The sequence below is a fragment of the Microtus pennsylvanicus genome, chromosome 3, assembly GCF_037038515.1.
Source record: "Microtus pennsylvanicus isolate mMicPen1 chromosome 3, mMicPen1.hap1, whole genome shotgun sequence".
Classification (NCBI taxonomy): Eukaryota; Metazoa; Chordata; class Mammalia; order Rodentia; family Cricetidae; genus Microtus; species Microtus pennsylvanicus.
Genome location: NC_134581.1, coordinates 19,674,805 through 19,702,646, shown reverse-complemented (window position 1 = coordinate 19,702,646; position 27,842 = coordinate 19,674,805). Strand labels below are relative to the sequence as shown.

General features: G+C 44.5%; 1 protein-coding gene across 3 annotated transcripts in view; it reads left to right on the top strand.

Annotated features, from left to right (window-relative positions):
* The window catches only part of Nphp3 (nephrocystin 3), a 46,004-nt gene that overhangs the window by 11,960 nt on the left and 6,202 nt on the right, over positions 1-27,842 (top strand). Inside the window, exons 7-27 of one of the 3 annotated variants that reach the window (XM_075964812.1) lie at positions 378-534; positions 1,078-1,152; positions 3,139-3,312; positions 5,394-5,497; positions 5,874-5,988; positions 7,554-7,697; positions 8,129-8,226; positions 9,277-9,379; positions 10,593-10,675; positions 12,625-12,763; positions 14,157-14,321; positions 16,626-16,720; positions 17,461-17,583; positions 19,029-19,215; positions 19,346-19,587; positions 20,672-20,747; positions 21,729-21,856; positions 22,780-23,020; positions 23,997-24,122; positions 24,687-24,802; positions 25,407-25,583. In XM_075964812.1, the coding sequence (XP_075820927.1) occupies positions 378-534; positions 1,078-1,152; positions 3,139-3,312; positions 5,394-5,497; positions 5,874-5,988; positions 7,554-7,697; positions 8,129-8,226; positions 9,277-9,379; positions 10,593-10,675; positions 12,625-12,763; positions 14,157-14,321; positions 16,626-16,720; positions 17,461-17,583; positions 19,029-19,215; positions 19,346-19,587; positions 20,672-20,747; positions 21,729-21,856; positions 22,780-23,020; positions 23,997-24,122; positions 24,687-24,802; positions 25,407-25,583 (2,868 nt within the window). Of the gene's footprint in view, positions 1-377; positions 535-1,077; positions 1,153-2,010; positions 2,056-3,138; positions 3,313-5,393; positions 5,498-5,873; positions 5,989-7,553; positions 7,698-8,128; positions 8,227-9,276; positions 9,380-10,592; positions 10,676-12,624; positions 12,764-14,156; positions 14,322-16,625; positions 16,721-17,460; positions 17,584-19,028; positions 19,216-19,345; positions 19,588-20,671; positions 20,748-21,728; positions 21,857-22,779; positions 23,021-23,996; positions 24,123-24,686; positions 24,803-25,406; positions 27,115-27,842 lie in introns of those variants that run through there. The other 2 variants (XM_075964814.1, XM_075964815.1) reach the window with 2 other exon arrangements.

Genomic DNA, 27,842 nt, shown 5'->3' with positions numbered 1-27,842 from the left:
GCTATACATACATGAGGACCCGAGTTCGAATCCCTGTACCTACATAGAAGTTGGATGCTATGAAGATCTATAATTTCAGCACAGGGGAGGGAGAGAGTAACACATAGATCCCTGTGGCTTGTGACCAGCCAGGCTAGCTGACTCAGTGAGCTCCAGGTTCTGCAGAGAGTGGCACTGGAAGACATTTGACACTGATCTCTGCGCGCGCACACACACATACACACACACAGAAAGAGAGAGAGAGAGTTTGAAAGCTTTTATTCCCTTTGTATCTGAGCCCTTTCACTATGGTAAAGTCCATTTGGGCACTTAGACTGGTCACTGAGAATCTGCTGCCCAGTACAGCATAACCCGAGAGATGATGATTTCCAATCTAGGTTTCTACTAGAAGACTGCGAAGAAGCCTTTCTGCAGAACCCAGAAGGAAAACCACGATTAATCTACCATTGTTTGGAGGATGGGGAAGTCATTTCCGACTCCGTCCAGCAGTTCCTGGATCAAGTTTCTAACCTAAGCAAGACCAACAAAGCCAAGGTAAAACACAGAACATATGTCACAGAACATGCCTGGCAGAGTTAAGCCAGAGCCAGGAGGTGGATGAGCATGGGAAAGGAAGCCAGCATGTCCGGAGAGGGCACATACAGGAAGGTGGCCCAGTTAGATCAGTCCTGAAATACCTCAGAAGCTGTTTAAAGACCTGGCGTTTTCCGTTGGAATGGGGCTGGGAGTATTGGTTGGCACTGAGCAGAATGTCAGGGCCTGGTGTGAACCTCTGCCAGTGATATCCGTGGTTTTGCAAGAATAGAGTAGTCTGGAGGGTAGCAGGCATCTAGATGAGAGATTCCGGGGGTCCTAACCCAAGGGAGAGGGTTGAAATGAGCCGCCCCCACCATATTCCTGTGTGGCCTCAGACCAGCTTTTTAACTTACCTCGGTTTCCTCTTGTGAACAAGGTTACAATCTAGTATCTTTCTTGTAAGGAGTTTGCTGGGATAAAAAAGTTAAAATGTTGAAAGACTTCTCCTTCTGCTGCTGCAGTTACTGCATGTCCATGTTACTTCTGAGCCCTTTTCCCTAGATCATCCATCACTCAGGAGATCCTGCGGAGGGAGTCTATAAAATTTACATCAGTGTGGAAAAGATTATTAAACAGGTAAATATGCTTTTCTCTGTAAGCTTTCATCTAAAATACCCTAATAGTATTTTCTTTAGTTTTCCAGACAAAGCTACTTGTATGTCATTTTTGAGACTGGCTCCCCAGGAGAGCACCATTGTTCTTTGGGAGCTGGTCCCTGGGTGAGACCCTGGTGTTGTCAGGATGTGCCTCACAGAGCTGGCTGCCTTCAACACCTGCTAGGTGTAAATGTATTGCAAACATGGAACTCCAGAGGAGGCATTTGAGGACAAATGGGCACTGTACTCCTCAAAGAGGCTTCTTGTGATCTTTGTGGACTTGGGTTTTTTACATATTTGACGTGCCCCCACCTTGCTATTTCTAACAGCAGAGAGGACACATTTTGGGAGAACAGGATATGGACCATGGAGGCATCTGGAGCTAGAAGTTTCGTTGAAATCTCGTATATTTTTTTAATGCATATGCTTTCCGTAGCTGCTTGGTCTTATGCCTGAGCTTATTCTTTATGCAAAAAATCATTTCAGAATTGTTTCAGCGAAAGCACCAATAACTAATATCAGAAGGCTGGCAGCACTGTTGTCTCCAAGTGAAAGGAACACGATGGGAAAGTGTGCCATGTTGGCCTAAGGATGCCCAGCTCTTCCCTGGAGCCAGAGACCTCACCGGAGAAGGAGGGGGCGTCACATCATCTTCTGTTTTGTTTTTTGACACAGGGTTTCTCTGTGTACCAGCCCTGGCTGTCCTGGAACTCACTCTGTAGACTAGGGTGGCCAAAAAATTCTTAGAGATCTGTCTGCCTCTGCCTCCCAAGTGCTGGGACTAAAGGTGTGCTCCACCACGTCCAGCTTCATCTTTTCTATTTAAATTGGATTACAGATATGGAGATCTGTCATCAGAGAAGAGTGAGCCCAAAATGTAATGAGGCAACCTATGGCAGCGCATCTGCATGCTGATCTCCAGTAGAAAGATTGCCAGGATGATTCTGAGCTTTTCAGTCTTACAAAACTTAGAACCAAGATAAGTAAAATGAAATAAGCCCTACCTATCATCAATATATTTTCAGTCATCTACTATAGAGATTAAATGTGATGGTAGAGAGGCCTGAAGTCAAGAAAGTCCATCTCATGCCAGGCGGTGGTGGCGCACACCTTTAGTCCCAGTACTTGGGAGGCAGAGGCAGGCGGATCTCCAAGTTCAAGGCCAGCCTAGTCTACATAATGAGTTCCAGGACAACCAGGCTACACAGAGAAACCCTGTCTCGAAAAACTTTTTTAAAAAAAGAAAAAGAAAAGAAAGAAACTCGATCTTGGAAATTCAATCTTCTACTGTATTTCTTAGGCATTAGTGTGGCCTTTGAAATTATTCAGTAGTGGGCTGAAGAAATTGTTCACTCTGTAGAATGCCTGCCTCATACACATAAGGACCCGAGCTGGAGTCTAAGCACACACTTAAAAATACCAGGCCTGATGGTATGTGCTTGTTATCCTAACACGGGATGTGCAGACAGAAGGATTCCCTTAGGCTCTCTAGCTAGCCATGGTGAGCTCTTGCCAGTGAGAGACCCTATCTCAAAGGTGGTAAGTATTCCTAAGGATGATGCCCAAGTTAGTCTTTGTCTCTTGGACTCCACACTTACGCTCACACATACACACACACACACGCATGCACACATATACACACACTTTTTAAAAAGTGATTCTCTAGCCAAATATAATTACAACTATTACATGGCATTTTTCAGAAAACAAATCCCATCACACAAATAGTACTCTGCTTTTATTTTTAGTTGAGAAGAACTCTTAATCTTTATATTTTAGTGTTTTCATTTTAAACTAGGGTTCTTATGGTTGCAAATTTATTCTTGGGGGTACTTTTAATAACTCTTGTTCTTCAAAGCCTAAGTCTGGACTTGCCCGCCCTCGGCAGGTAAGGCCCAACAAGCTGACCCCAGCTTCAAAGTCTCTGAGTTTCATTTGTTTTCCTGTACTTGTTCTTTGTGCTCAGGATGTCCTCGGCCTTGAGATCACAGACGTGGAGGTGAAGGATGTAGGCAGTGAGGATTCCACTCCAGAAGAGGACGATTTGGGGGATGTGCTGTGGGACATACACGATGAGCAAGAGCAGATGGAAGCCTTTCAGCAGGCTTCTAACTCAGCCCATGAACTGGGATTCGAGAAGGTAAGCTTCTGAGACACTGGTCCTATCAGCGATCAGGTGCTGGCCTGGGGGTGGCACAGCTGGGAAAGTTCTTCTCACGTCAGCATGGTGGCCCAAGTTCAGATCCCAAGCACCCATGTCCAGTGTGGTGGCTCGTTTCTGTAACCCCAGTGCATGGGGAGGGAAGAGGCACAGGACGATCTAGGGAGCTCATTGGACAGTCAGCTTAACCAATCAGTGAACCTGGGCTCAAGGAGAGACCCTATCTCAAAAAATGAGGTGGGGTGTGATAACAGAAGACACCAGATGCAACTGCACACACACATACACATGCACACATACACACACAATTAAAAATAATAAAAATAAGTTATGGCTTAAAGGTTGTCATCTAACAATTCTTTCACCTGAGTATATTTGGGTTGGTGACTGTGTTACCTTCTCTCAAGGCTGGATGGCCCATGTTGGAATGCGCTTAGATTTGTATCACGGAAAGACTATGTGACTTTGACATGTATTATGAACACCAATATTGCTAACGATGAAGATTCATCAGCTACGCACCCATTATGCTGCCGTCTGTGACTCCCCCAGATCAGGCTAGGGAATGTGATGGTAGCAAAGCCAGGCTATTGTTCTTCCTAACTGTTAAAGAGCTAAAGTGCCAAATGTTCAGAAAATAAACTCTGGTCGTTCATTCAATAGGCAGAGCAGCCATCCACTTTTGGTCTAATCAGCATTTATAAGGATCTAAACAGATTAACAACTTGACATCTAAGAAACATGTCCAACTTAAAAAACACCTAATAATATCACAAAGTAATGTACAAATCAATTTTTAAATTTGGGTGACATTATGTAGTGGGGGGGCACACATGCCGTGGTACATGTGAGGCTATCGGAGAACAACTTTAAAAAGTTGGTCCTCTGCTTCCACCATGAGTGCCCAAGGAATGGAGTCAGGCCATCAGGCTTCGTGGCAAGCACCTTTAATGGGCTGAGCCATCTCAACTTGAGTCTACAAATTAATTTCTAAGGCTGTCACAGAAGTTAATGTGAGAAGACACATTTTTATAGAGTTCTTAGAATTTAGACTGTGCTCATTGCTTGGTTCTGTCAAATCTCTGGTCACTCTAAACTTGACCTTCTTATCCGTAAATGGAGAATAGCTAGTGTTCCTTCTCTCGCAGGACAATGTTGCAAATATTAAGCCTGATGACACCCCTAAAACAGACAGCAGCTGGCATGAGGGTAATATTAAGTAGTGGTTGTTTTAAGAGAGATACTGATACTGCGGTATAGAAGAAGAAACTGAAGTCTGACATGATTTCCCCACGAGCATACATGGAATAAACATGAACTGTGATCCACATTCTTGGCAGCAAGAAGCCCCAACATGGGACTCTAGACCTTTATGTGGGTTTCTATAGAACCATGGACCGAGTTATTGGGATAGTTAGGGTAATAAATCAACAAGGCCTCCCTCTGTTCCTTCAGATGCAACACCGCTCTGAGCCATTGGGGATCCTTGGCAATTGATTCGTGTCTCGGTACCAATGTCTACACCACAGATGTTTCCCTGCAGTTGAGATTTTACTACTAGAAAGCCATCCCAAAGCCCACCACAAGCTATTATGAGTTTAAAACGTCATCAGCAGTCAGTTAGATGTTGGTAGACATAGCAACACTAAGCTGGCTCCGGGCACTCCTAAGCTCTGGAAACTGAGGCAGGCTCCGAGTTCATTCTTCTGCTGAGGAAATCTAGGGTTGCTGCCTGGGACTGCACAGCATAGGGACACTTGCTGTGGTCGAGGGGCTCCGGTGTGACCGATGTCTTCTCTGCAGCGTTTCACCAAACATCTAAACATTGTGAAAACCCGCCACAGTCCATACTCTCCCTCACTCTGTTACAGCAAAGCCACGGGGCTCGTTTCCTGCTTTAAGCAGCCACGCGTGCTGTTGGCCCGCCGCAAGTCTGTCTTCTCAAACAGCTTCCTCTAGTGTCTTCAGAGGACCTACAGAAGCTGAGTGCCAGTTAGTTCTGCTTAGTGTTCTCAGAGACGTGTGCAATCTTACAGTGTAAATCCTTTTTTTGTTTCTAGTATTACCAGCGCCTGGATGATCTGGTGGTGGCACCAGCCCCGATCCCACCCCTCCTGGTGTCTGGAGGACCAGGGTCTGGAAAGTCCCTTCTTTTATCAAAGTGGTATGACCCAATGCTACTAAACCATTCTTTTCACTGTCTTATTTTTTTTTAGAGATAGGGTCTCATGTAGCACAAAATGGCCTGGTTTCAGCCTCGCTGTATAACTAAGGATGACCTTGAACTCCTCGCCTCCCAGTATCCACCTCCTCTAACAGCCTGCTTTAGTTAAAAGTCAGTGCCCCTTTTATTAACATTTTATGTTAATTAACATAATCTGCTAATTAAGATGAGGCTATTAGTTTAAAAGGTTCTAAAAACAGAGTGGAATCACTAATCTCCTTATTTAATTAAGGACACGGGAGCCACAAGTGATGTCTGGCTCTGTGTGTATTTGTCGCTGCGGAGAGTTTATAAAAGTCCCGTGTCTTTCCTTCAGGATTCAGCTGCAGCAGAAGCATTTCCCTAACACGCTGATCCTGTCTCATTTTGTGGGGCGGCCCATGTCAACCAGCTCGGAGCCCTCCTTGATTATCAAGCGGCTGACCCTGAAGGTATGTCAAGCGCGTTCTGAAGCCACCTGGATATTATGCAGATTCTGGGGCTCTTGGGGCTGAGACAATAATAATAAGCATGCTTTCGGGATTGTAGGTAGAACATCACTAATTTGAAATCGGAGCTGCTAAAATCTGAAACTTTTTGGTAGTTGTGGAGATTGAACACTGGACCTCGTGCGTGCAAGGCAGGCTATTCTGCCACTGAGCTACAGCCCCAGCTGACATCTGGAGCTTTTTGAGTATCAACATGACAACTCACGTGGAAAATTCCATGTCTCATCTTATGTGCCGCATCACGGTTAAAACACTGGCTCGCTTTGGGAGGTTTAGGATTGCCCTCAGGCTAATTGTAGAGGGCGTTATGAATTTCATATTTAGACTTCAGTCCTGTTCCCAAGATCACTCACTATCATATGCAAACATTCTCCAGATCCCCACAATCTGAAATCTGAAACATTTCTGGTGCCAAACATCTTGCATGAGGGATATTTAACCTGTGACGGTTATTTTAGTTTTGTGTAAGGTTTAAAAAGTAGTCCTTGGGAGCTGGGCGGTGGTGGCGCACGCCTTTAATCCCAGCACTCGGGAGGCAGAGGCAGGCGGATCTCTGTGAGTTCGAGGCCAGCCTGGTCTACAAGAGCTAGTTCCAGGACAGGAACCAAAAGCTACAGAGAAACCCTGTCTCGAAAATCAAAAAAAAAAAAGTATTCCTTGGGGCTGGAGAGACGGTTCAGTGGCTAAGAGCACTTTCACCCTTACAGAGGACCCAGGTTCGGTTCCCAGCACCCACCTCATAGCTCATTTCTATCTGCAGCTCCAGTTCCAGGGGATTTGACACTCGCTTCTGGCCTCTGTAGACCCTGTATGCACATGGTACCCAGATGTGCACATAGCATAAAAGTAAATAAATCTTTCAAAACTATGTATGACTTACAGGCTGCACAGATGATCCAGTCGGGAAATGCTGCCATGCACATAGAAACCTGAGTTTGCAGTCCAGCATTCATGTAGACATTCAGGCATGGCAGCATGCATGTCTCTAACCATAGCACGAGGGGGTGGATGGAGACAGGAGGATCCGTGGGACTTTCTGGCCACTAGGCTAGCCAGTCAGGGAACTCCAGGTTCTGTGGGAGACCCAGTCTGAAAAGATAATAAGGTAGAGAAGCCACTGAGGACACCCAACGTCACCCTCTGGCCCTCACATGCAGGTGCACACATGTACACTCACACACACACTCACACACACACTCACACACACTCACACACACACACACTCACACACACACACACTCACACACACACACACACACACACACACACTCACACACACACACACTCTCACACACACACTCACACACACTCACACACACACACTCACACACACACACACTCACACACACACACACTCACACACACACACTCACACACACACACCAGCACTTGACACCACCACCGTGGGGAGTCAGCGTTGATGTACACAGTGAGGATGAAAGCACTCTCTGCTATCATGGAGTACGGCTGATTTACTTTGCACGTGGTGTCACCTTGTCACTCCGCAGCTGATGCAGCACTTTTGGGCCGTTTCTGCACTGACACTGGATCCTGCTAAGCTTCTGGAAGAATTTCCACACTGGCTGGAAAAGCTCTCTGCTCGGCATCAGGGCAGCATCATCATCATCATCGACTCCATAGATCAAGTTCAGGTGCTTCTCTCAGTGTGTTCCATTAGCAGATGCCTTAGATGACCAGAGTACCAGCCATGTCTGCAGCAGGCATCCCAGTTCCATGCTGGTGGAAGGGAATGATGCTGTTCCATCCAGTTCCACTTAACTGCGGGGGAAGAAGTGTCTGAATTAAAATTTACACTGTATTTTCACAGATAGTCGCATCAAGTAAATCTACATACATACTTAGCAAAAAGTATGACATATTTTTAAGGCAAAAATATTTCCTTAGATGTTCAGAATTCAAATTTGGTGATAAGAGTGTTTTGCCAACCTAGAATCAACCCTTCCCAAATAAGAGTTGTGTCCTTAGTAAGGACAGTGTAATGAGAATGGTACCCTATTGGAGAACTCGGGGATTGCTCTGAAATGCTGTTGTTATAACCTGACTTCCGCTGTCTGCTCTTAAGCAAGTGGAGAAGCACATGAAGTGGCTGATAGACCCCCTGCCGGTGAATGTCAGAGTCATCGTCTCCGTGAATGTGGAGAGCTGCCCGGCAGCGTGGAGGTAGGTGAAGTGCGTGGAGTGGGTCCCTCAGCGGGAGAGTCCGGTCCCTCAGATGGAGAGCCGTTTCCCGGGCAGGCAAGGGAAGGTCCTTGGTGTGCATCCTCAGTGAGGCTGGGGAGAGGTGGGTGACCTCAAGGAGAAGGCACCACCTGCAGGACTTGGGGGTGAAGTCAGAGCTGAGGTGGGAGGGAACGGGAGGAAATGGGAATGACTGCAAGTTGTCTGAATGAAGAAGTGAAAGCTAATTGTGACTTCCTGGGCTGAAAGGGAGACACAGGCTGGGCATGTTTGCGGGGAGGAGCTAGTGGGTTTGTTTCTTGGGAGAGTGTAGTTTGAATTGTGAATTGTTAATCCAGGTAAGGCCACCTATAAGCAGGTGAATTTGTGGGTGAGAGAGGTGGACAGGGGCTTGAGAATTGCGGTCTAGAGACCCGCTATTCTAGAATGCAGGCTCACTTTTATTGACTGCCCTCAGAAAAGTCATATAAGGGTTGAATTCTGGAGAACAGTTCCTTAACTTATATATTTTTTTTTACCCAGGGAAAAACCTTGTAAAGGTCCTTTCCTACAAGAAAGCCTTTTTCCACCAATCAAGCCTTTTAAGAAATGTTAATGCTGTGTGTATGCACTTATGTCCATGTGCATCTATAAGCAGATATGTGTGTATATTTGTACTTTGTGCATAAGATCTTTCCTATCCCCAGTCGGTTGCCCTATAAGAAGCTGAGTGCAGAGACCATCTTGAACTGTTCCTCCTGAGCACTGTGCTAGTTTAACGCAAGTCCTGAAGGTAGAAGTAGAGATGTTCCCTACTTAGCCAGCGAGTATGTAGCTTATGGCACTCTGCTTTGATTATTGGTCAATGTAATGGTAAACCTTAGAATGAATTAAGCAACAGTTTAATGGGATTAGCAGATTCCATTAGCTTATTTTATAAAATCGCATAAAAACAACTTATCTAATGGTTTTAAATCCACGGGTTTGTGGTGGATTATGGTCTTTGTTGCATTGTTAGAAATTTGTTTTCTTTTTTTCCTCTTTAAACAAAAGGTTGTGGCCTACACTGCATCTCGATCCTTTAAGCCCCAAAGATGCAAAATCCATAATAGTTGCAGAATGCAGCTCTGTAGACACGACGCTGAGCAGAGAGCAGGTGAGTGTTCCCACTCCACTGCTTTCTCTACTGCCAGACTTCAAATTCAATATAGGAGCTCTGTTCTCATGAGGAAATCTGGATTTCTGTGATTATTTTGGTAATAATTCTTCCCTTTAAACTATGTGTGTGTGCTGTGCATGTGTATACCTGTGTGTATGCGGGTACATGCATCCATGTGTATACCTGTGTATACCTGTGTGTATGCGGGTACATGCACCCATGTGTATACCTGTGTATACCTGTGTGTTTGCGGGTACATGCACCCATATGTATACCTGTATATACCTGTGTGTATGCGGGTACATGCACCCATGTGTATGCATGTCTATACCTGTGTGTATGCGAGTGCATGCACCCATGTGTATGCATGTGTATACCTGTGTGTATGTGGTGCATGCACCCATGTGTATACCTGTGTATACCTGTGTGTTTGCGGGTACATGCACCCATATGTATACCTGTGTATACCTGTGTGTATGCGGGTACATGCACCCATGTGTATGCATGTCTATACCTGTGTGAATGCGAGTGCATGCACCCATGTGTATGCATGTGTATACCTGTGTGTATGTGATGCATGCACCCATGTATATACCTGTGTATACCTGTGTGTATGTGTATGCATATGGAGGCCAGATTGGAGTCAGATGTCATCCCCTATTGCTCCCCATTTTATTGTTTTGAGCCAGTCTCACTGACCCAGGTGCTCAGCATTTGGTTAAATTAAATGGCCAGCAAGCTCCAGAAGCCCGCCTGTCTCTGCCATCCCACCCTACTCCTATCCCACCTCCCACTGCTGGGGTTACAGGCATATACTCCCACACCCAGCTTCTTTATGTGGGCTCCTCAGTATCTGACCTCAGGTTCTCATGGAGCAAGCTATTTATTCCCTGAGCTACCTCCCAAGTTACCCCCATTCTGTTTTTAATGACAGACATAGAAGAAGCAACCCAAATATTTTGGCACTTAGGAAGAGTATGTAGTGTTAAGAAGGTATTCTTACAAAATGAAAAGTGTTTCTCTATTGGCTGCATCTTCCTTCGGCAGCTGGAAGTCTGGCTGCAGCCAGGCTCCCTCCGTTACACCTGTGACATCAGGGTTAGCAACAGAGACAGTGTCCTTCTGCTGGGGCAGCTGTGGCCGACCCAGGAGTAGTGACCCCAGGCTGCTTTTCTTACTTCCGTTTTGTTTTCTTTGGAAACTGGTGTAGGAGAAGCAGCTAGACCAACACTGCCGTTCCGCCGCGACCTGCAATGCCCTTTACGTCACCCTTTTCAGCAAAATGATGGCGTGGTGAGTGGGCGTCTCCCTTGGTTCTGCTGGGATTCATCTTGTTCGTCTTGCTGCAGTCCACTTTCTCTGCAAAGTGATGGCTGCTCAAACTAGCTTCCCTGGCCTCGGATGTCCCTCTGTTTCCTGACGTGACACTTGCACTCACACTGTGGCTCAGTGTTGAGGACGGAGTGATCAGGAGGGGTCTTCCACTGTCTGTTCTAAAGTCTAGCCATAAATAGCTATTTCCATACCAGGCAGTAATCCACTTTTCATGAGCACTGGATGGCTGGGCTTTGGTGTCTTCTTCCGTTCAGCCTCACTCTGCATAGTCCTCAGGCAGAGATGTAAGAGGACTATTTTTTAATATTTGTCATAATAGAAATCATCCTAGCCCAGCCTTGTTTACAGACACTGAATCTAGCATTCTTGTCTTTTAATTCCACATTCTCATTTTGAACACCAAATCTGAAATGAAAAGAAAATCGTATAAGATTGAGTTTCCTATGACATGCTCTCCTGTCTTTTCATTGTTACTTGTGGCAATACAGTGAGAACTGTATGGAGAGCCTCTTCCATACAAATGTATGGTGTTTGTTACAAGAATCTATTTTCCCATTCATTAAACAGATTCCTTCGTACACAATATGTTGGAATACACTTTCCCCTCCCTCTACTCTTCCCAGTTCCTCCCCACCTCCTCTCCCATCCAGATCACTCCATTTAAGTCTCTCCCTAGAAAAGAACAGGTTTCTAGGTGATAACAACAAAACACAGCAAAACAAAATATAATAAGATAAAGCCAAAGCCATCATATTGAAGTTAGACAAGCCAAGCCAACAGAATAATAAAGAGAAGAGAAGGCACAAGAAAAGGCACAAGCATCAGAGACCACACATTTAAACATTCCAGAGTCCCATAAAAGAATTAAACTGAAATCTATAGTATATGTGCAGAGGAACCGGTGTGCAGACCTGAGTAGACTCTGTGCTTGCTGCTTCGGTCTCTGAGTTCATGTGAACTTTGCTCGATTATTTTAGAGGGTCTTGTCTGTTATCCTCCATCCCCTCTGCCTCTGCACCCCTTCTGCCTCCTCTTATTGGGATTCCCTGAGCTCCGAGGGGAAGGATTTGATGGAGACATCTCACTTAAATCTGTGTATTCTAAGATCTCTCTCTCTCTTTGATTTATGTCTGAAAGCCAGTTATGAGTGAGTACATATGATATTTGTCTTTCTGGGTCTGGGTCACTTCACTCAGTACAATGTTTTCTAGCTCCATCCATTAGCCCACACATTTCAAGATGTCATTATTTTTTCTGCTGTGTAGTACTCCATTGTGCATATGTGTGCACATGTGTGTGTGTCTCTGTGTATCACCTATTTGCTCAGTGTATTTATTTTGCAATACTTAAGTCTGAACTTAGAGCCTTATGCACACTAGACAAATGCCCTCCTTCTGAGATGGGGTCTCACTAAGTTGTGAGACTGGCCTTAAACTTACTCTGTACCTTAAACAAGTCGTAAGCCTGGGATGTTTCCCCATTGCCAGGGTTACACACTTGTACCACCAGCCCTGGCTTTTTTTTTTTTAACTGAATTTCTTTAGTTTACCCTGGTGTTCTCAAGACCCTGGCTCCATACAATTTCAGTATGCATGGCTATCAATGCTTATTGTTATCTCCTGTGTTCTGCAGGTAGGTGGCGTGCAGGAGGATAAGAGCCAGTTTTATGTTCCACAGTGAACATTAAATTAACTCTCAGCACATGTTCTTTGACATGGATTAAATGGTATACTAAAATAAACCCAATGACTCCGGCAGTCCCAGAAAACTATCGTTTCTCTCTATTTTTATTGAATTCCCATTATAGGTTATAGTGCAAAAATAGAGGTCATTGTTTTTATGTGCCCCAGATTCCTCACAGATATCGGCAGCCTGTATGAGATTCGGTCTGTTCTCAATTCCCACAGTGCCGGGATAGCAGGCAACTTAGATAAAACCCTTCATCAGTGCCTGCAGTGTCAAGATACAGTTTCCTTGTACAGACTCGTGCTCCGCTCCATCCGGGAAGCCATGCCAAGTGATGTGGATAAAGAGCTGATGACGCAGGTGAGGAACAGTGCCCCCGCCGGAGGGCAGCACCCGCCAGAGGGCAGCACCCGCCGGAGGACAGCACCTGCCAGAGGGCAGCACCCGCCAGATTATCACTGAGATTTTGCTTTCATGGTTATTCATTGTCCCGTTCCTGGTGTTTTATATGACAGGGTTGCTCTATAGCTCTGGGTGCCCTAGGACCCAGGCTGGTCTCAAACTCACAGCCATCCTCCTGGGCCAGCCTTCCAAGGGCTGGGATTATAGGTTTGCAGCACCATGCTTGACTTTTACTCCTTATTAAATTAGGTTTCTGATTCGTCTGTACTTGTTTTTCTTTTAGGATTCATTTTGATTTTTTTTATTTAAATTCTGTGTATAGCTGTATGTCTGTTGGGGTGCATATGTAAGTGGTGGTTCCCCAGGAGACCAGAGAGGGCTCTGGATGGCCTTGGAACTGGAGTTACATGTGGTTGTGAGCCTCCTAGTGTGGATGCTGGGAACTGAATGCGTGTCCCCTGAAAGAACAGCAAGTGTTTTTAACCACTGAGCCAACTCCCGACTCCTCGTTTTCTTTTCCTTATTGGTCTGAAGTTCTTAAATTTTCATATTGAATACAAATTATACATCCTTTTCCTTTGTGTCTTGCCACCTTTGGTGGTGTTTATTTAAATTTTCATTTTGGTAAAATCAAATTTACCAACAGTTCTGGCCTGATGTGTGTTTTAAAACTTCACTGTTTTAATCTCCTCTGACTTGGAATGCTGCCTGGTAGATATCAAGCTCACGTGAAATTGTGGGTCTGTTTCTAGGCTTTTCTATTCGGTTTAGCTTTTTCTCCAATGATATATTGTCTTAGAACCTTAAAACAAGCTTTGACATTTCATTGAGCAAGTTGTCTTTTTCTGTTATTTCTTGTGATTGTCTTGGCTAAGGGGGGTGTGTGTGCATGTGTGTGTTTGTGTCTCTCTGTGTGTATGTGTGTGCATGGGTGTGTGTCTCTGTGTGTGTGTGCATGTGTGTGTCTCAGTGTGTGCATGTGTGCATGGGTGTGTGTGTCTGTGTGTGTTCGTGTGTATGCACATGTGTGTGTCTCTGTGTGTATGTGTGTGCATGGGTGTGTGTCTGTGTGTGTTCGTGTGTATGCACATGTGTGTGTACCTGGGTGTGTACCTGTGTATGTGTGACATCTGCATGTACTTACAGGCGTATGTGGGAACGCACTTGCTGGTTGGTACACATGTGGAGGTCAGAAGTTGACATCAGGATGAGTTCTTCAGTTACTTCTCTACTTTCTTTCTTTGAGACAAAGTTTGGATAAAAAGTTAATAAGTCTTAACGAATTTTAAAAATTCTCAGCTGTGATCTCTGAAGTGCCCTGTGGTCCCTGTGTGCTCTGCTCTCTGGTTAGATTCTCTGCCTCATCAACGTTAGTCACAATGGTGTGAGTGAGTCGGAGCTGATGGAGCTGTATCCAGAGATGTCCTGGGCCTCCTTGACCTCCATTGTGCACAGTTTACACAAAATGTGTCTGCTGACTTACAGCTGTGGCTTGCTCAGGTTTCAGCATCTGCAGGTAAATATTATTTCAAACGTCTTTTTAATGCAAAGGGTTTTTTTTTACTTGTAAGTATTACTGTAGCGCTCTATACTATATTATACTATGTTATGTTAAACTTTTCCAATGTTAGCATCAGAAGCCAAAATTTGGCATTACACTTTAGTTTTATGTGTTGGCTTTAGATTGCATGTGAGCTTCTCTGACACTAAGCATTGTCTAGTGCCTTCAGGAGGCAGCTGTTGCTTCAAAGGTGGTGCCAAGGGGCTTTAGTTCTAAAGATCTGCTGCAAAATATTGTCTCTGTCGTTTACAATGGTGTATTGTACACTTACAATTTTACTAAAAGGAACCAGGCTCAGGGGCACATGCCAGCCATTATTCCAGTACATGTAATGTAGATACAGAAGGATCAGGAGTTCAAGACTAGCCTCTGATATGTAGTCTAGCCTGGGCTGTATGAGATCATGTCTCAAAACCTACAACATTTATTAAGAGGAACTGGGTATGGTGGCACAAGCCTATAATCCTGAGAGGATGAGGAAGGAGCTTTGTAAATCCGAGGCCAGCCTAGGCTACATAGCAAAATGCTGTGGGTCTCAAAAACAAAAAAACAAAACAAAACAAAAAACACAATTAAGAAGGTATCTTTCGTGTTACATGTTACACATAGAATGTTAAAAAAAAAAGAAAGGACCCAAATTCAAGTCATAAAACACATGAAGCAAAATCAGGGAGTTTCTTCCTAGGGATGCAAACATGAGGAGAATCAGCCTCCTTTTATAGCCCTTCCGCCCAGCTGAGAAGCTGTTCTGGGCTAGCCCCAAGCTGGGCAGACTTTCCAGCTTCTCACGGGGCTGTGAAGAGACTGGAGAGGTCCTTGAAGGTGTCAGACTTGCTATGGGCTCACAGTTATAACTCTTCAGAAACCGCTGACTAGAGAATCCCTATCATATGTCTGTCATGACTGAGCAGTGTAAGAATTCTTTCACCCGAGGGTGCTTCATCACATCCGTCACTGTAAATGTTTGTCATTCCACAGCTTTGCTCCTTTGTCACTGTCTTAGTTAAGGGTTTATTACTGTGAAGAGACACCATGACCATGGCAACTCAACACACAGGCGTGCACGTGTGTGCACACACACACCAAAACAACAAAGACAACAACCTCTTCAGTGTAGCCTCAGGCATACTTTTTAGACAAGGGCAGAAAGCAGCCACACTCTTAACCCAAATATCCCAGGAGTGTTCTCTAGGCCACATATTACATTCTTCTCTGAACCCACTTGAGCCAGGTCGCCACAGTTCAAATCCCCCAGCACCACTGTCTTCCATGCTCCTACTAGTATGGCCCATTAAACTCCATTTAGAGCATTCAACTTCTCTTCTAATCCACAGTCCCAAGGTTTGTAGTCCTCCAAACAAAAACATGGCCAGGCCTCTCACAGCAATGCCCCAGTTCCTAGTACCAACCTCTGTCTTAGTTAGGGTTTCTGTTGCTATGAAAAGACACCATGACCACAGCAACTCTTGTAAAGGAAAGCATTTAAGTGGGGCTGGCATACAGCTTGGAGGTTTAGTCCATTGTCATCATGGCTGGAAGCATGGCAGTGTACAGGCAGACATGGTGCTGGAGAAGGAGCCGAGAGTCCTATATCTAGATCCATAGGCATCAGGAAGAAGAGACAGTGAGCCACTGGGCCTTGTTTGATTGTCTGAAACCTCAAAGCCCATCCACCAGTGACACACTTCTCCCAACAAGGTCATACCTACTCCAACAAGGCCATACCTCCAATAATACAACTCCCTACGAGACTATGTGGACCATTTTCATTCAGACCACTACAGTCACATATGACTTGGATATAATTTACTCTTTTGAGTTACCTTTCAATCTTCTTTAAAAAATTTTTTAAACTTTATTTTGTTTTTTTTTACATCAAATCTCTTTGTGTAGTCCAGGCTGGTCTAGAAGTTACTATGTAGTCAGGAAACCTCAGACTTACTGTCTAGCCCAGGTTGGTCTAAGCAAATGTTCTTTCTGCTTTTACCTTTGTGTAATGGATGCACTATCACATACAGTTTTCTGGGATTTAATACATACACACACACTTTTTTTAAATTAAATTGTGCTTTGAATTCTTAATTTTTATACTAAACCAAGTTTATGGCATTAGCATATCCTCAATTTAAAAATATTGTAGGGCTAATTCTACTATATAACTATAAAACTGAAAGAATTAGAAATTGCATTTTGCAAATCCACTGTCAGAAGTACAGTGACTTGAAACAGAATCCGGTGTCCTTTTCCTTCTCTCTCCAGGCCTGGGAAACAGTGAGGCTGGAGTACATGGCAGACCCTACCCTCATCTCTTCATACAGGCAAAAGTTAATCAACTATTTCGCCTCCCAGCTCAGGTACCAGAAATGTCCTCCCTGTTCTTCTGCAACACACTCTGCCTTTGAGTTCTTGTTTCTCTCTCTTAGCTTCTAAGTTAAAGTGTAAAATTCAGCCAGGTCAAGTGGCACAGGCCGTAATACCAGTTTCTAGGGAAACTGAGGCAGGAGGAGTGCAGGTTTGAAGCCTGTCTGGGCTACTGAGTGAGTTCAAGTCTAACCTAAGTTTAGTGAGACCTTCCTTCCCTATCTCAAAATTAAATAGTAAGTAAATAAATAAATAAACAAATAAATAACATTAAAGGCGAGAAAGTAGTCCAGTGTCTACCTAATAGCAAGAAAAAATGCCATTTTATGGACATCTTATGATAAAGGTTAAACCTTGGATGACATTGATACAAGATCAATTTGTTACCTTTATTTTTATTCTGTTTAAATAACTAAAATATATATCATACATGTGCATGCTCTCTCTCATGCGCACACACACAAGTACGTAGACCTCTGTGTATGTGTATTAGATCATTTGAAGGTTTTTTGCCTTGGTTTAGGAAGAGACCTTTGGCCTGTGGAGTTTGAATGCTCTGGGGCTTTTACTTTCCCAACCCCTTCAATGTTTCAGTGTTTTATTTCTTCCTCATAGTGGCCTGGGGAAGAGTCTGCTCCAGAATATCAGGGATTTATCTCACAGTGGGAATGGTAAACGTTCCTGATATTGGCGTAGCTGAAGGTCTCACCGTGTGACCTCCTTTCTCCCGCAGTCAGGACAGAGTGACCTGGAGAAGTGCAGACGAGCTCCCGTGGCTTTTCCAGCAGCAAGGAAGCAAGCAGAAGCTGCACGACTGCCTCCTCAATCTCTTCGTGTCTCAGGACCTTTACAAAAGGTCCGCGGCTCCTTCTACATCCTCTCCCCAGAGGGCGGATTTCAACAGTTAGTGGTTCTGCTTAACAACGCTGACAAAATGGAATAGTTTTTACATTTAAATCAGAATAGTTTCAGTAGCACCTGAAATACAGACAGTGGGTGGGCTTCGGGGGATTCCATGACAGTTTATAAATTGTCAGGAGATCTTGTTTGTCCAGGGGCAAGTAAGTTCTGCTTTACAAAAGCCAGCTGCAATGACCCCGGGGCAATTTTGTCTAATTCTTGCAGTTAAGCAGATTTCAAACAGTGGGGAAAAATTATTCCTACTGTGAGCTTCTTGGGGCTCCAGGCCTCTCACAAGTGCACTTCAAGCCAGATTGGGGGCTCCCAGTGAAACCCGACCAATGCTAATGTCAATACTGCTCCGGTTTGTCAGCATCTTCTGCTGCCCCTCTGGATACATTTGAATGTGTTAGTGGTGTGACTGCCCTTTTATTAGCCCCGCTTCGAACCTACTAAGCCTCAGGAAGGATTTTTTGGTTGGTTTTTTTTTCTGTCTCACTAAGAATTTAGATATAGACATATAATTTGATTTGCTTCTGAGCAAACACTCACAAATTTCATTCTTAGATCTGTTGAGCTCCATGCCAGCTGCATATGATTCCTTTGAAGTCAGGTTTGTCTTTGGCCTGGCATCTCTCTCACCCTCCTCAGATGAACACGGTCACACACATGCACACACACACACATACGCATGCACACGTTCACACGCACACACACACACACACACCCGTGCAGAGGCAATCACAAGGTGGATTTGCAATGCGAGTTGATCTGCTTCACCAGTTTCTGCTATTCTAACACACACGCACACACATTCACGCATGCGCACACACACACACGCACGCACACACCCACACACCCATGTAGAGGCAATCACAAGGTAGATATGCAATGGGAGCTGATCTGCTGCACTAGTTTCTGCTATTCTGACACACATGCACACTCACGCACACACACACATGCAGAGGCAATCACAAGGTGGATATGCAATGGGAACTGATTGGCTTCACTAGTTTCTGCTATTCTAACACACACACATGCACACTTACGCGCACACACACACACACCCATGTAGAGGCAATCATAAGGTGGATATGCAATGGGAGCTGATCAGCTTCGCTAGTGACGGCTGGCAGCTTGCAAAGGCCTTCCTGTCACGCTGTGCACTCACACAGCAGGCGAGGTTGACATCCCTTTCTGTGCAGACAATGGTGAGGGGTGGGGGGAGGTCAGACAGTCTCCTCCAGGCCACAGCTGGGAGCAGTGGGACAGATTGTCACTGTGCTATGATTGCCCCTGCACAAACTGTCATCAGCTCCCTAGAAAGGAATTCCGGCATTTTTATTCGCTGTAGATTTTAAAGTACGGTTTCCATCAAGTTAACATTGTCTGTTGGAACAGAGGACACTTTGCCGAGTTGCTGAGTTACTGGCAGTTTGTTGGCAAAGACAAAAGTGCCATGGCGGCCGAGTACTTTGAGTCCCTGAAGCAGTATGGGAACTGCGAAGGCGAGGAGAACATGCTGTGCCTAGCTGACTTGTATGAAACCCTTGGCCGGTTTCTAAAGGATCTCGGCCTTCTCAGCCAGGTAACGTCAGTGATTCAGAGGCAGGGTGACTCTCCCTGTTTCCAAGTCTCTTCTTTCCAGCGCTGAGATCTGTGGGGTTTGATTAGCCCTTTAATTGCCGCATCGATCAGCCTCTGTCCTTTGTTCCCAGGCTGTGGTGCCCTTACAGAGGTCCCTAGAGATTCGGGAGACCGCGTTAGATCCCGACCACCCGAGAGTTGCCCAGTCCCTCCACCAACTGGCCAGTGTGTACGTCCAGTGGAAGAAGTTTGGGGATGCAGAGCAGCTTTATAAACAGGCCTTGGAGATCTCGGAAAACGCTTACGGCGCCGACCATCCCCATGCTGCCCGAGAGCTCGAGGCACTCGCAGCCTTGTACCATAAGCAAAATAAGTAAGTCTTCCGTGGTCACACGCTGACGTCATGGAGGGGGCGGGTGTTTCTAATGCACGGAACTTGCTTTGGGGCCCTTTATCCCATGCATCATGTTCAGGTGGCATTTCCTGGTCTTCCTGGGATACAGAAAGAAAATTAGAATCCCCGGGTCTTTGGTTTGGGGTTTTCATTGAAGATGCATGAGGGATAGAGCGTGAGTGTGGAAGTAATGTCGTTTGAGGTTTGAACTCTGACTCTTCCACCGCCATCACTGTAAAGCTGAGCACATCACCACTTCAGGGACTGTGAGCCATTGCCTAGTGGCCAAGTCCAGTTTGGCAAGGAGTTTTATCGACTCCCAGACACATTTTTTTATTTAGGTTTTATCTGTGGTCGACTCTGTGTGGTTTCCTTAGTTTTGGCAGAGGCCACATCCTCACAAAGCCTAAACTATCAACTACAGACCCTTTATAGGAAATGTTGGCTGGAGGAAGTATAATAAAAAGGCTGTCAAAGCGAGGGTATACGTCAGCAATAGAGCATCTGCCTAGCTTGTGTGTGTCCCCAGGTGTGATCCCTGATGCCATTTGACTAAGACAATACACTTTCGTAAGGCTCTTCTACCTACGAGGCACCCGCTGAGTGGCCTCTCTTCCTCTCTCAGAAATCCTTTCTCTTCCCCCACCATTGGAGGGGCTTTCTGGAAATTTTTCTTTTGAACTTCTGTAAGTATGGCTTTACACTAACTTTGTCTGGAGTTTTGCATCTATAGCTAACCAAAAATTAGCCTGTCCAGGTAAAAGGTGCCTACTGCAAACCTAAGTTTGGGATTTTTCAGTGATTTAGACTGCTAGAGATTCAGACTGCATTAAATCAGTTTAAAACATTTCATTGTGAGCCTTATAGAGGACTCTGTGGGTTTCCTCATAGATTTCGAACTGCACGAGCTGCCACTAGACTCCTGTTGTTTTAACAATTGAAACTACCCCAGGCTGTACCAGAGTGTTTTTTTCGCCCTGAATCATGACTATGCTCTTGGAATGCTCTTTTCCCTGACTCACCATTTTCCCTCTCCCCCTCCTCCCTCTCGTTTTTTTTAAAGATATGAACAAGCTGAACATTTTAGGAAAAAATCCGTTATAATCCGTCAGCAAGCCACAAGGAGAAAAGGCGGCCTGGTAATGACACTGCGTCCTTGTTGTCCTTTGAACCCGAGGGGAGGATGAGACAGGAACTCATGAGTGCGTACACCTCGCCCTGGAGAGCTTCAGGTGTCCACAGACTTCAAGCGAGGCCCTGACTGGCCGTGTCCTCTTATTTCTAAGCACAGATTGAGAGTGGTGCTGGTGAACAGCCCAACCCCCAGTCGGGCTTTTAAGTTAGAAAGCTCAGCTGAAGGTAGACTCTGGGAGGTGCTGTTCAAGCTACTTTGACTCTTTTTTACAAAGTTAGGGAAGGGTTCAGCATCTTCTGTGAAATTCAAACGAGAAAACTGTTTCCCATAAGCAAACATAATGTTTTAAATGTTTCTAGGTTGCTGATAGAAACCTAAAAATAGCATGTTTGGCTTAAAGTTCTCTGTTCCTGGGTCTGAGGAAATAGTGAGCAAAATGCTTTCCGCACCAACACGACGACCTGTGCTGGATCCTCACCCTCACATTAATAAAATCAAAGGCAGGCCTGCTGGCATTCCTGTAATCCCAGCACTGTGGAGGTAGACATAGGGGGATCACTGTCACTTTCCTAACCTAGTTGGTGATCCCAGGTCCCAGTGAGTGACACCATTTCTAAAAATAAGGTGGGCAGAAACTGGGAGTCAACACTGAGGACCTGCCATAGCTGACAGCTGGCTTCTGCCTGCACGCTGTGCGCACATGCACGGTTATTGCAAACTGAAAGGACCTGATGTTTGTATCTGTAGCACCAGAGTTGGTAAAGATCAGCGAGCTGTTTCTAGTCTTTTCTGAGGTGATTTGACATATACCATGCTAAAATACCTCATAAAGTTGAATGAATTTGTGAACAAGATTCCATGTAGAAATAAATACACGTGCTACTTAAAATAGCTGCCATCAAGACAAAAGAGAAAGTTCTTAGGAGACCAGTAGATGCTTCCAGAATGAAGGTTGGTGCTCAGTGGTTACGCTTTTGTGTTGTAGCACGGGTTTGCCCTGCTCCGCAGACGGGCTCTGCAGTTAGAAGAGCTCACGCTAGGCCAGGAGAAGCCTGAGAATGCCCGCACCCTCAACGAACTGGGTGTCCTCTACTACCTTCAAAACAACCTTGAGTGAGTACCAGGGCATTCAGAGATTAAGTACTCACTGTGGCTCTTTGGTACAAAGCTGTTTTACATGTCAATCAAATCCAAAGTTAGGGAAAACAAAGATTTAGACAAGAGCTCTGCCAGCTGTTTGATGGTTGTGAAAAGTGGGTACTCATATATGAAATCTCAGAGGCAACTACAAACTGTGAGGGCCATGGTAGAAACTGTGGCCGGCTGCTGCCTTACCCTTTAGTTCACGTGAAGAGAAGAGCCTCCACACACCTCTACCTCCACTGTCTAAAAGCCACCTGTCAGAAACAGCCAGTAAATTTGAAACTTCAGAAAAGTCCAACTCTCAGCTGATGAACTAGCCACACTAGTTCAGAATTATTTATGATAAAGGGGTATTTATTTAGGAGTAGACTCACAGATCATAGTACTAGACTATAGTCCTCTGCACAAATGGGGAACAGGAACCATGGGGAACAGGAACAGAGTCTAGCAGCCAGAAGGGAGAGCTGGAAGCCAGAGAGCGAGTGCAGGCTTTACAGCGGCATTTATAGTGTAAGAGACCACACCCAAGTGGGCTGGTATCTTAAAGGCTATTGGCAGCAGGAGTTCCCACAGCATTCATCCACTTCACTTAAATTCTGTTTACTAACAGGTTTTGTTTTGTTGGTACTAACTCCTAAGGAAAAGGAAGGGATGCCAATGTCTTTCATTGGCACAGGTCTGATCACTATAAAGATCTTAGGATTTTCTGGGAGAAGTGGAGGGTAAACTGATGCCTCATGGGAAACAAAAGCTGGGGAAGGTGGAGGGCTGGGTTTAGCCTGACTCCTTCACTTTGGTGTGTCTAGGGAGAAACAGGTTTCTGTTCTCCACATCACTAGGGCTTAGAACGCTTAGAGAAGAAATTGTTTAAGGCATTTGGGGGTTTGTTCCAGAACGGCAGAGCAGTTTCTGAAGCGTTCCTTGGAGATGAGGGAGCGGCTTCTGGGGCCAGATCACCCAGACTGTGCCCAGTCCCTGAATAACTTGGCGGCTCTTTACAATGAAAAGAAGCAGTATGATAAAGCTGAGGAGCTCTACGAGCGAGCCCTGGACATCCGCAGACAAGCCTTGGCGCCCGACCACCCTTCCCTGGCCTACACAGTGAAGCATCTCGCTATCTTGTATAAGAAAACAGTAAGTGCCCCCCACCATGCCTGCATGCTTTATAATATGCCAGAGAAGCCATGACTGCTCCCGCTAGTTAGTTTATCCCAATGGGAGGTTATTTCAGGTGAGCTTTTTAAAACAACGTTGTTTAATTTCTAGCAGATGAGAATGTGAAGGTTTCTATTGTTTCAGATTTAATTCAATTAAGATACTGATTTAGTTTTCGGAAAATACATTCCAACTACAAATCCACCAATATTGTAGATGAGTTCCTTTCAAATACAAACTGTTTTATCAACATTATGAATGTGGTCTCTTTTTATATTACATCTCAGGAATTTTCAAACCCACTAACTGTACTTGCTATTAACAAAAACACACCAAATGGCCAGCAGCCAAGGCTGCAGACAGTGCCTTATATTTATTTATTTATTTTTACAAAATTTTTGTTTTATTTCAATCCTCTCTGAGTTTATCAACAATTAAACATCAGCTCTTTGCCTTGGGGGTAAAGTTTGGGTTCTTGTATCTGTGCAAAACAAAAGTTGGCCACAGTCTGCTCTGAGTGGTGCAGTGGCAGAGCAGTCAGCTCTCTTGAGAATTGGGTGGCTCCCTTGCTGGTGGCCCTGGCACCGAAGCTCATGTAGTGAGCTCATGTGCTGTCTCTCAGGCCAGCTTCTGTGGCTGAGAAATCCCAGGAAACCCCAGAGGGGACTTGGCAGTTGGGAAATGGTTTTATTTTGATGCCTCCATGAGTTAAGTACAGCAACAGATCTACACCATTGGGCTTTTCTCCCACCGCAAACACTAAAGAGTAGATAGAGCGTTTTCCAAGTTATCAGACAATGGCTGAGTTCCCAACAGCTCCATTTGGTCTATTGCGTTTTCAGCTGTAGAAAGTGCTTCTGCATCTTTGTTTGATGCATTTATTTCTGGGGAGAGCTCTGGTCAGATAGTATCTATTATAGCCCTCATATTGTTAGATTACATTCTTGTTTTTCAGGGAAGAGTTGACAAAGCTGTACCTTTGTATGAATTGGCTGTTGAAATTCGGCAGAAATCCTTTGGTCCAAAGCACCCCAGTGTCGCTACTGCCTTGGTGAACTTGGCAGTCCTTCACAGCCAAATGGTAAGCATCTACATTTTCAGCTGTTTACAAATGAATGATCTGAAGGTAATATATATATATGGATAAATATAATATAATGTATATATATATGGATAAATGCTAGTTAATGGCACAGTAAAGAAAATAATGCTTTTTACCATTTAATGCTTCTCTTTTAAATACCTCAAACATTATTGAAGTTAGAATTGTAAGTTGGGTCTCTGCTAAACACCAGCTGACTGCTGGGTTCAGGTTTGCTTTTCACCTTCTGGGGACCCCTGTCACCCACAGGACAGTCTCTGAGCATCTGCCTAAGGACCTGCCGGGTCACGAGCAAGCTTGTGCTTACAGATTACAGATTCAGGTTAATTGGTACTAGGACAAGTCTAAAACTTAAAGGAGTTTTAACTTTCTAGTGTACCGATTCTCCAGTTAAAACTGGTCATAAAATAATGTTTACTTGCATCTCATAGGAGGATATTAAGATTTTTAAAATGCTGACCAAAGTAGGTCAGCTCAATCTAGAATACATTAATAGTAATTTCATAAACAGTATGTTTAAGCGAGCACTATTTTTTTAATAAGAAAAAGCACAGTGAAGCCCTGCCACTTTATGAAAGAGCACTGAAGATTTATGAAGATAGCTTGGGGCGGATGCATCCTCGGGTTGGAGAAACATTAAAAAACTTAGCTGTGCTCAGGTAAGAACTTTCCTGGCTTCTCATTTATCCCAGTTCTTGAATAGCTTTAACTTGTCGCAGAACAGCATGAAACATTCATTGCTGAGAAGTCTTTCTTGGAGAGAGAAGTAGTTGTTTTTTGTCTCATGTAGCTTTAGATACTCAAGTGATGCTCAGAATCAGGGTGAGGTGGGCTTACTTTTCGTGTATTGTGGCCACTAGTGAAGATGGCTTATCTGGCTACTGCCTCTGGCCTGATAGGGCCTCTTACATCAGAGCTGATGAGGTAAGTGTGTTGAGTTTTGCTCACTCCTGTGTGTTCATCTCGGGATACAGATGATAACAACACTTGTTACCATTACACCATTACAGCATGATCTTAATGGTGCACATACAAGAAACATAAAATTCCCCAGTGTACATAGGTGAGTTTGGGAACTCTGGCTAACTGGTCTACCTCAGTGAACACACACGCGCGCGCGCGCGCGCGCGCACACACACACGGAGAAAGAAAGTGCAATGGGAAATTATTTGCAATGTAGTTTTCTGTGTCTAGGATGGCTATTTAGAAAGGAGAGCTGCTTCATGCTAATAAGCCTATTTCTTGTGTCTTTTTCTTTGAAAGCTATGAAGAAGGGAATTTTGAAAAGGCTGCTGAACTGTACAAAAGGGCAATGGAGATAAAAGAAGCAGAGGCATCACTGTTGGGTGGAAAAGCTCCTTCAAGGCAGTCGTCAAGTGGGGACACATTTATCTTTAAAGCAACACATTCACCTAATATTTTCCTTCCCCAAGGACAAAGGTAATAGCGCCAATTTTTTTGCAAGAATACCTCAGGATAAAACAGACATCTGGAGCATTTGAATTCAAAACAGTATTTTTAAAGAAAATCATTTTTCCTACTTAGTGTTATTTAACTGGTATTTGTATGAGGTTGTATTGAATTACAATGAATTATTGTGTCCAGTTTAATTGATTAAAGAATCCATTTCCCATGGGATGAGATCCAGGGTGTAGAAATCAGCACTCTAATGACTTGAGGAGTGGGTTGTCTCTGGACAAGAGCTGGCAGGAGCCCGGGGTTTAGGAATTCCATGATTAGCCCTGCCTGCCAGTCACTGGTGGTGTCCCCAGCAGAGCTCTGACCTTATCCTCTACCTCAAACAATGCCCAAGGGCTAAAGGGATATTTATGAAAGATCTGAACAGTCTTCAGAGAAACCAACTAGGTGGGAATTCTTGTTTTTCTTTTTCTGGGTTTTTATGTGAGAATATGCACACACATGTACCTGTACATGTGGAGATCAGAGGACAGCCTTGTTTTTTTTTTTTGTTGTTGTTGTTTGTTTGTTTTTTGTTTTTGAGACAGTGTCTCAGTGACCTGGTGCTCACTCACTTAGCTAGGCAGACTGGCCTTCCTGCATCCTGGTAACCTAACCACCTGTCTCCACCTCCCGAGACAGGATTACAAGCCTCCATCCCTATGCCCAGCTTCCTAAAGGGGGTTCTGGTATTGAACTTAGGTCCTTATGCTCCCATGGCAAACGCTTCACCAACTGAATATCTCCCCAGCCTCTTACTGGGTGTGTGGGTCTGTGCAGCTCAGGTTGATCATCCCTCCTTGGCTTCCTGGGTGTTGGGATCACAAGTGCACGCCTGGCTTTGCTTTCCAGTCTTCCTTTCCGCTAAGCTGCTTTAGTCAGCCTTTGCTTTCTGCACTCTCTCCAGGGAAGCTTAGCACTGTGCCGCACTGCGGTGTCTGAGGGCAACCACAGGCTCTGTACCACTCTGATCTCACTGTGGCACAGGCCAGGCCCGACTCCCAGCTGCTCACAGGCCTCGGAGTTCTCAAGGACAGACACAGCCAGCTTAGAGTGAGTTCAAGGCCAGCCCGGGCAACTTAGTGAGACCTTGCCACAAAATAAAAAAGTAGAGCTGGGGACATAGTGGTGGCATCAGCCCCTGAGTGTAGTCCTCAACACACAAAAAGAAGTCATGACAGTTCTCTTCCCTTCTTAGGTGGTCTAAATCAATCTTGCTTTACCTCAGTCAATTAGCTGTCACTTTTATACTGAAAATTAAATATTTTTATAGGTTTTTATAAATATTGCCACATTAATTTTTATTTGTATATTTATAGTAAAATTTTCATCAATTTAAAATTTTGTAAGATCTCAATATGTATTATTATGAAGATGATGCAGAATTTGTATTCCATTGTTTTAAAATAAAAGTACAATTGCTAATTCCTCTTTTTTTACACTCTGTACTAAAGGGCTACACTTTGCACAATTATTTAAAAATAAACATTGAACATGTTTTAGCAGACTTGAATATTGGCCAAGTTTACTCGGTACTTTGACCAAGTTGAAGAACTGTGGTGAGTGCAGGCTGGGCCAGAGCCATTGCCATCCAGAATTGACAGACTGCAAGGCCTTGCCCTGAGCCACTCAGAGGCAGCCTGAGAGCTGGGTGGCCAGGTGACTCCTGAGCCTGTGAGCTTGAGAAGCACCGCTAAAATCTAGACACCATTCTGGCGACTTAAACTAGACAGAGATGCACAGAAGAGGCTCAAGGTTCAGGAGGAAAAAGCTAAAATATAAGTATGACTTACCTTTTGGAGTTTGCCCCTGTTTGTGAATTCACAAACAGATATTGACCTTACAACTAATTTATCAGAGCTTAAAATCTAATTATTTTATGATTAATTTAATACACTAAATGTATTGTATTTACCACCTTCAAACAACTTCAGTAATCTGTGATCAGTACTCTAAAAGAATTTTCCAAAAAGCATAATATCCTTTGATCTTCCAAAGTTTAGATTTGATAACTCTGAAGTGTTGGGGCTGGAGAGATGGCCTAGCGGGTAAGAGCGCTGACTACTCTTCCAAAGGCCTGGGGTTCAATTCCCAGCATCCACATGGCAGCTCACAGCTGTCTGTAACTCCAATTTCAGGGGATCTGACACCTTCACACCAATGCAAAGGAATTTTTAAAAAACCTAAAGTGTTGACTTTATGGCACACATTATAACTGAGGTGATCACTCATATATATATT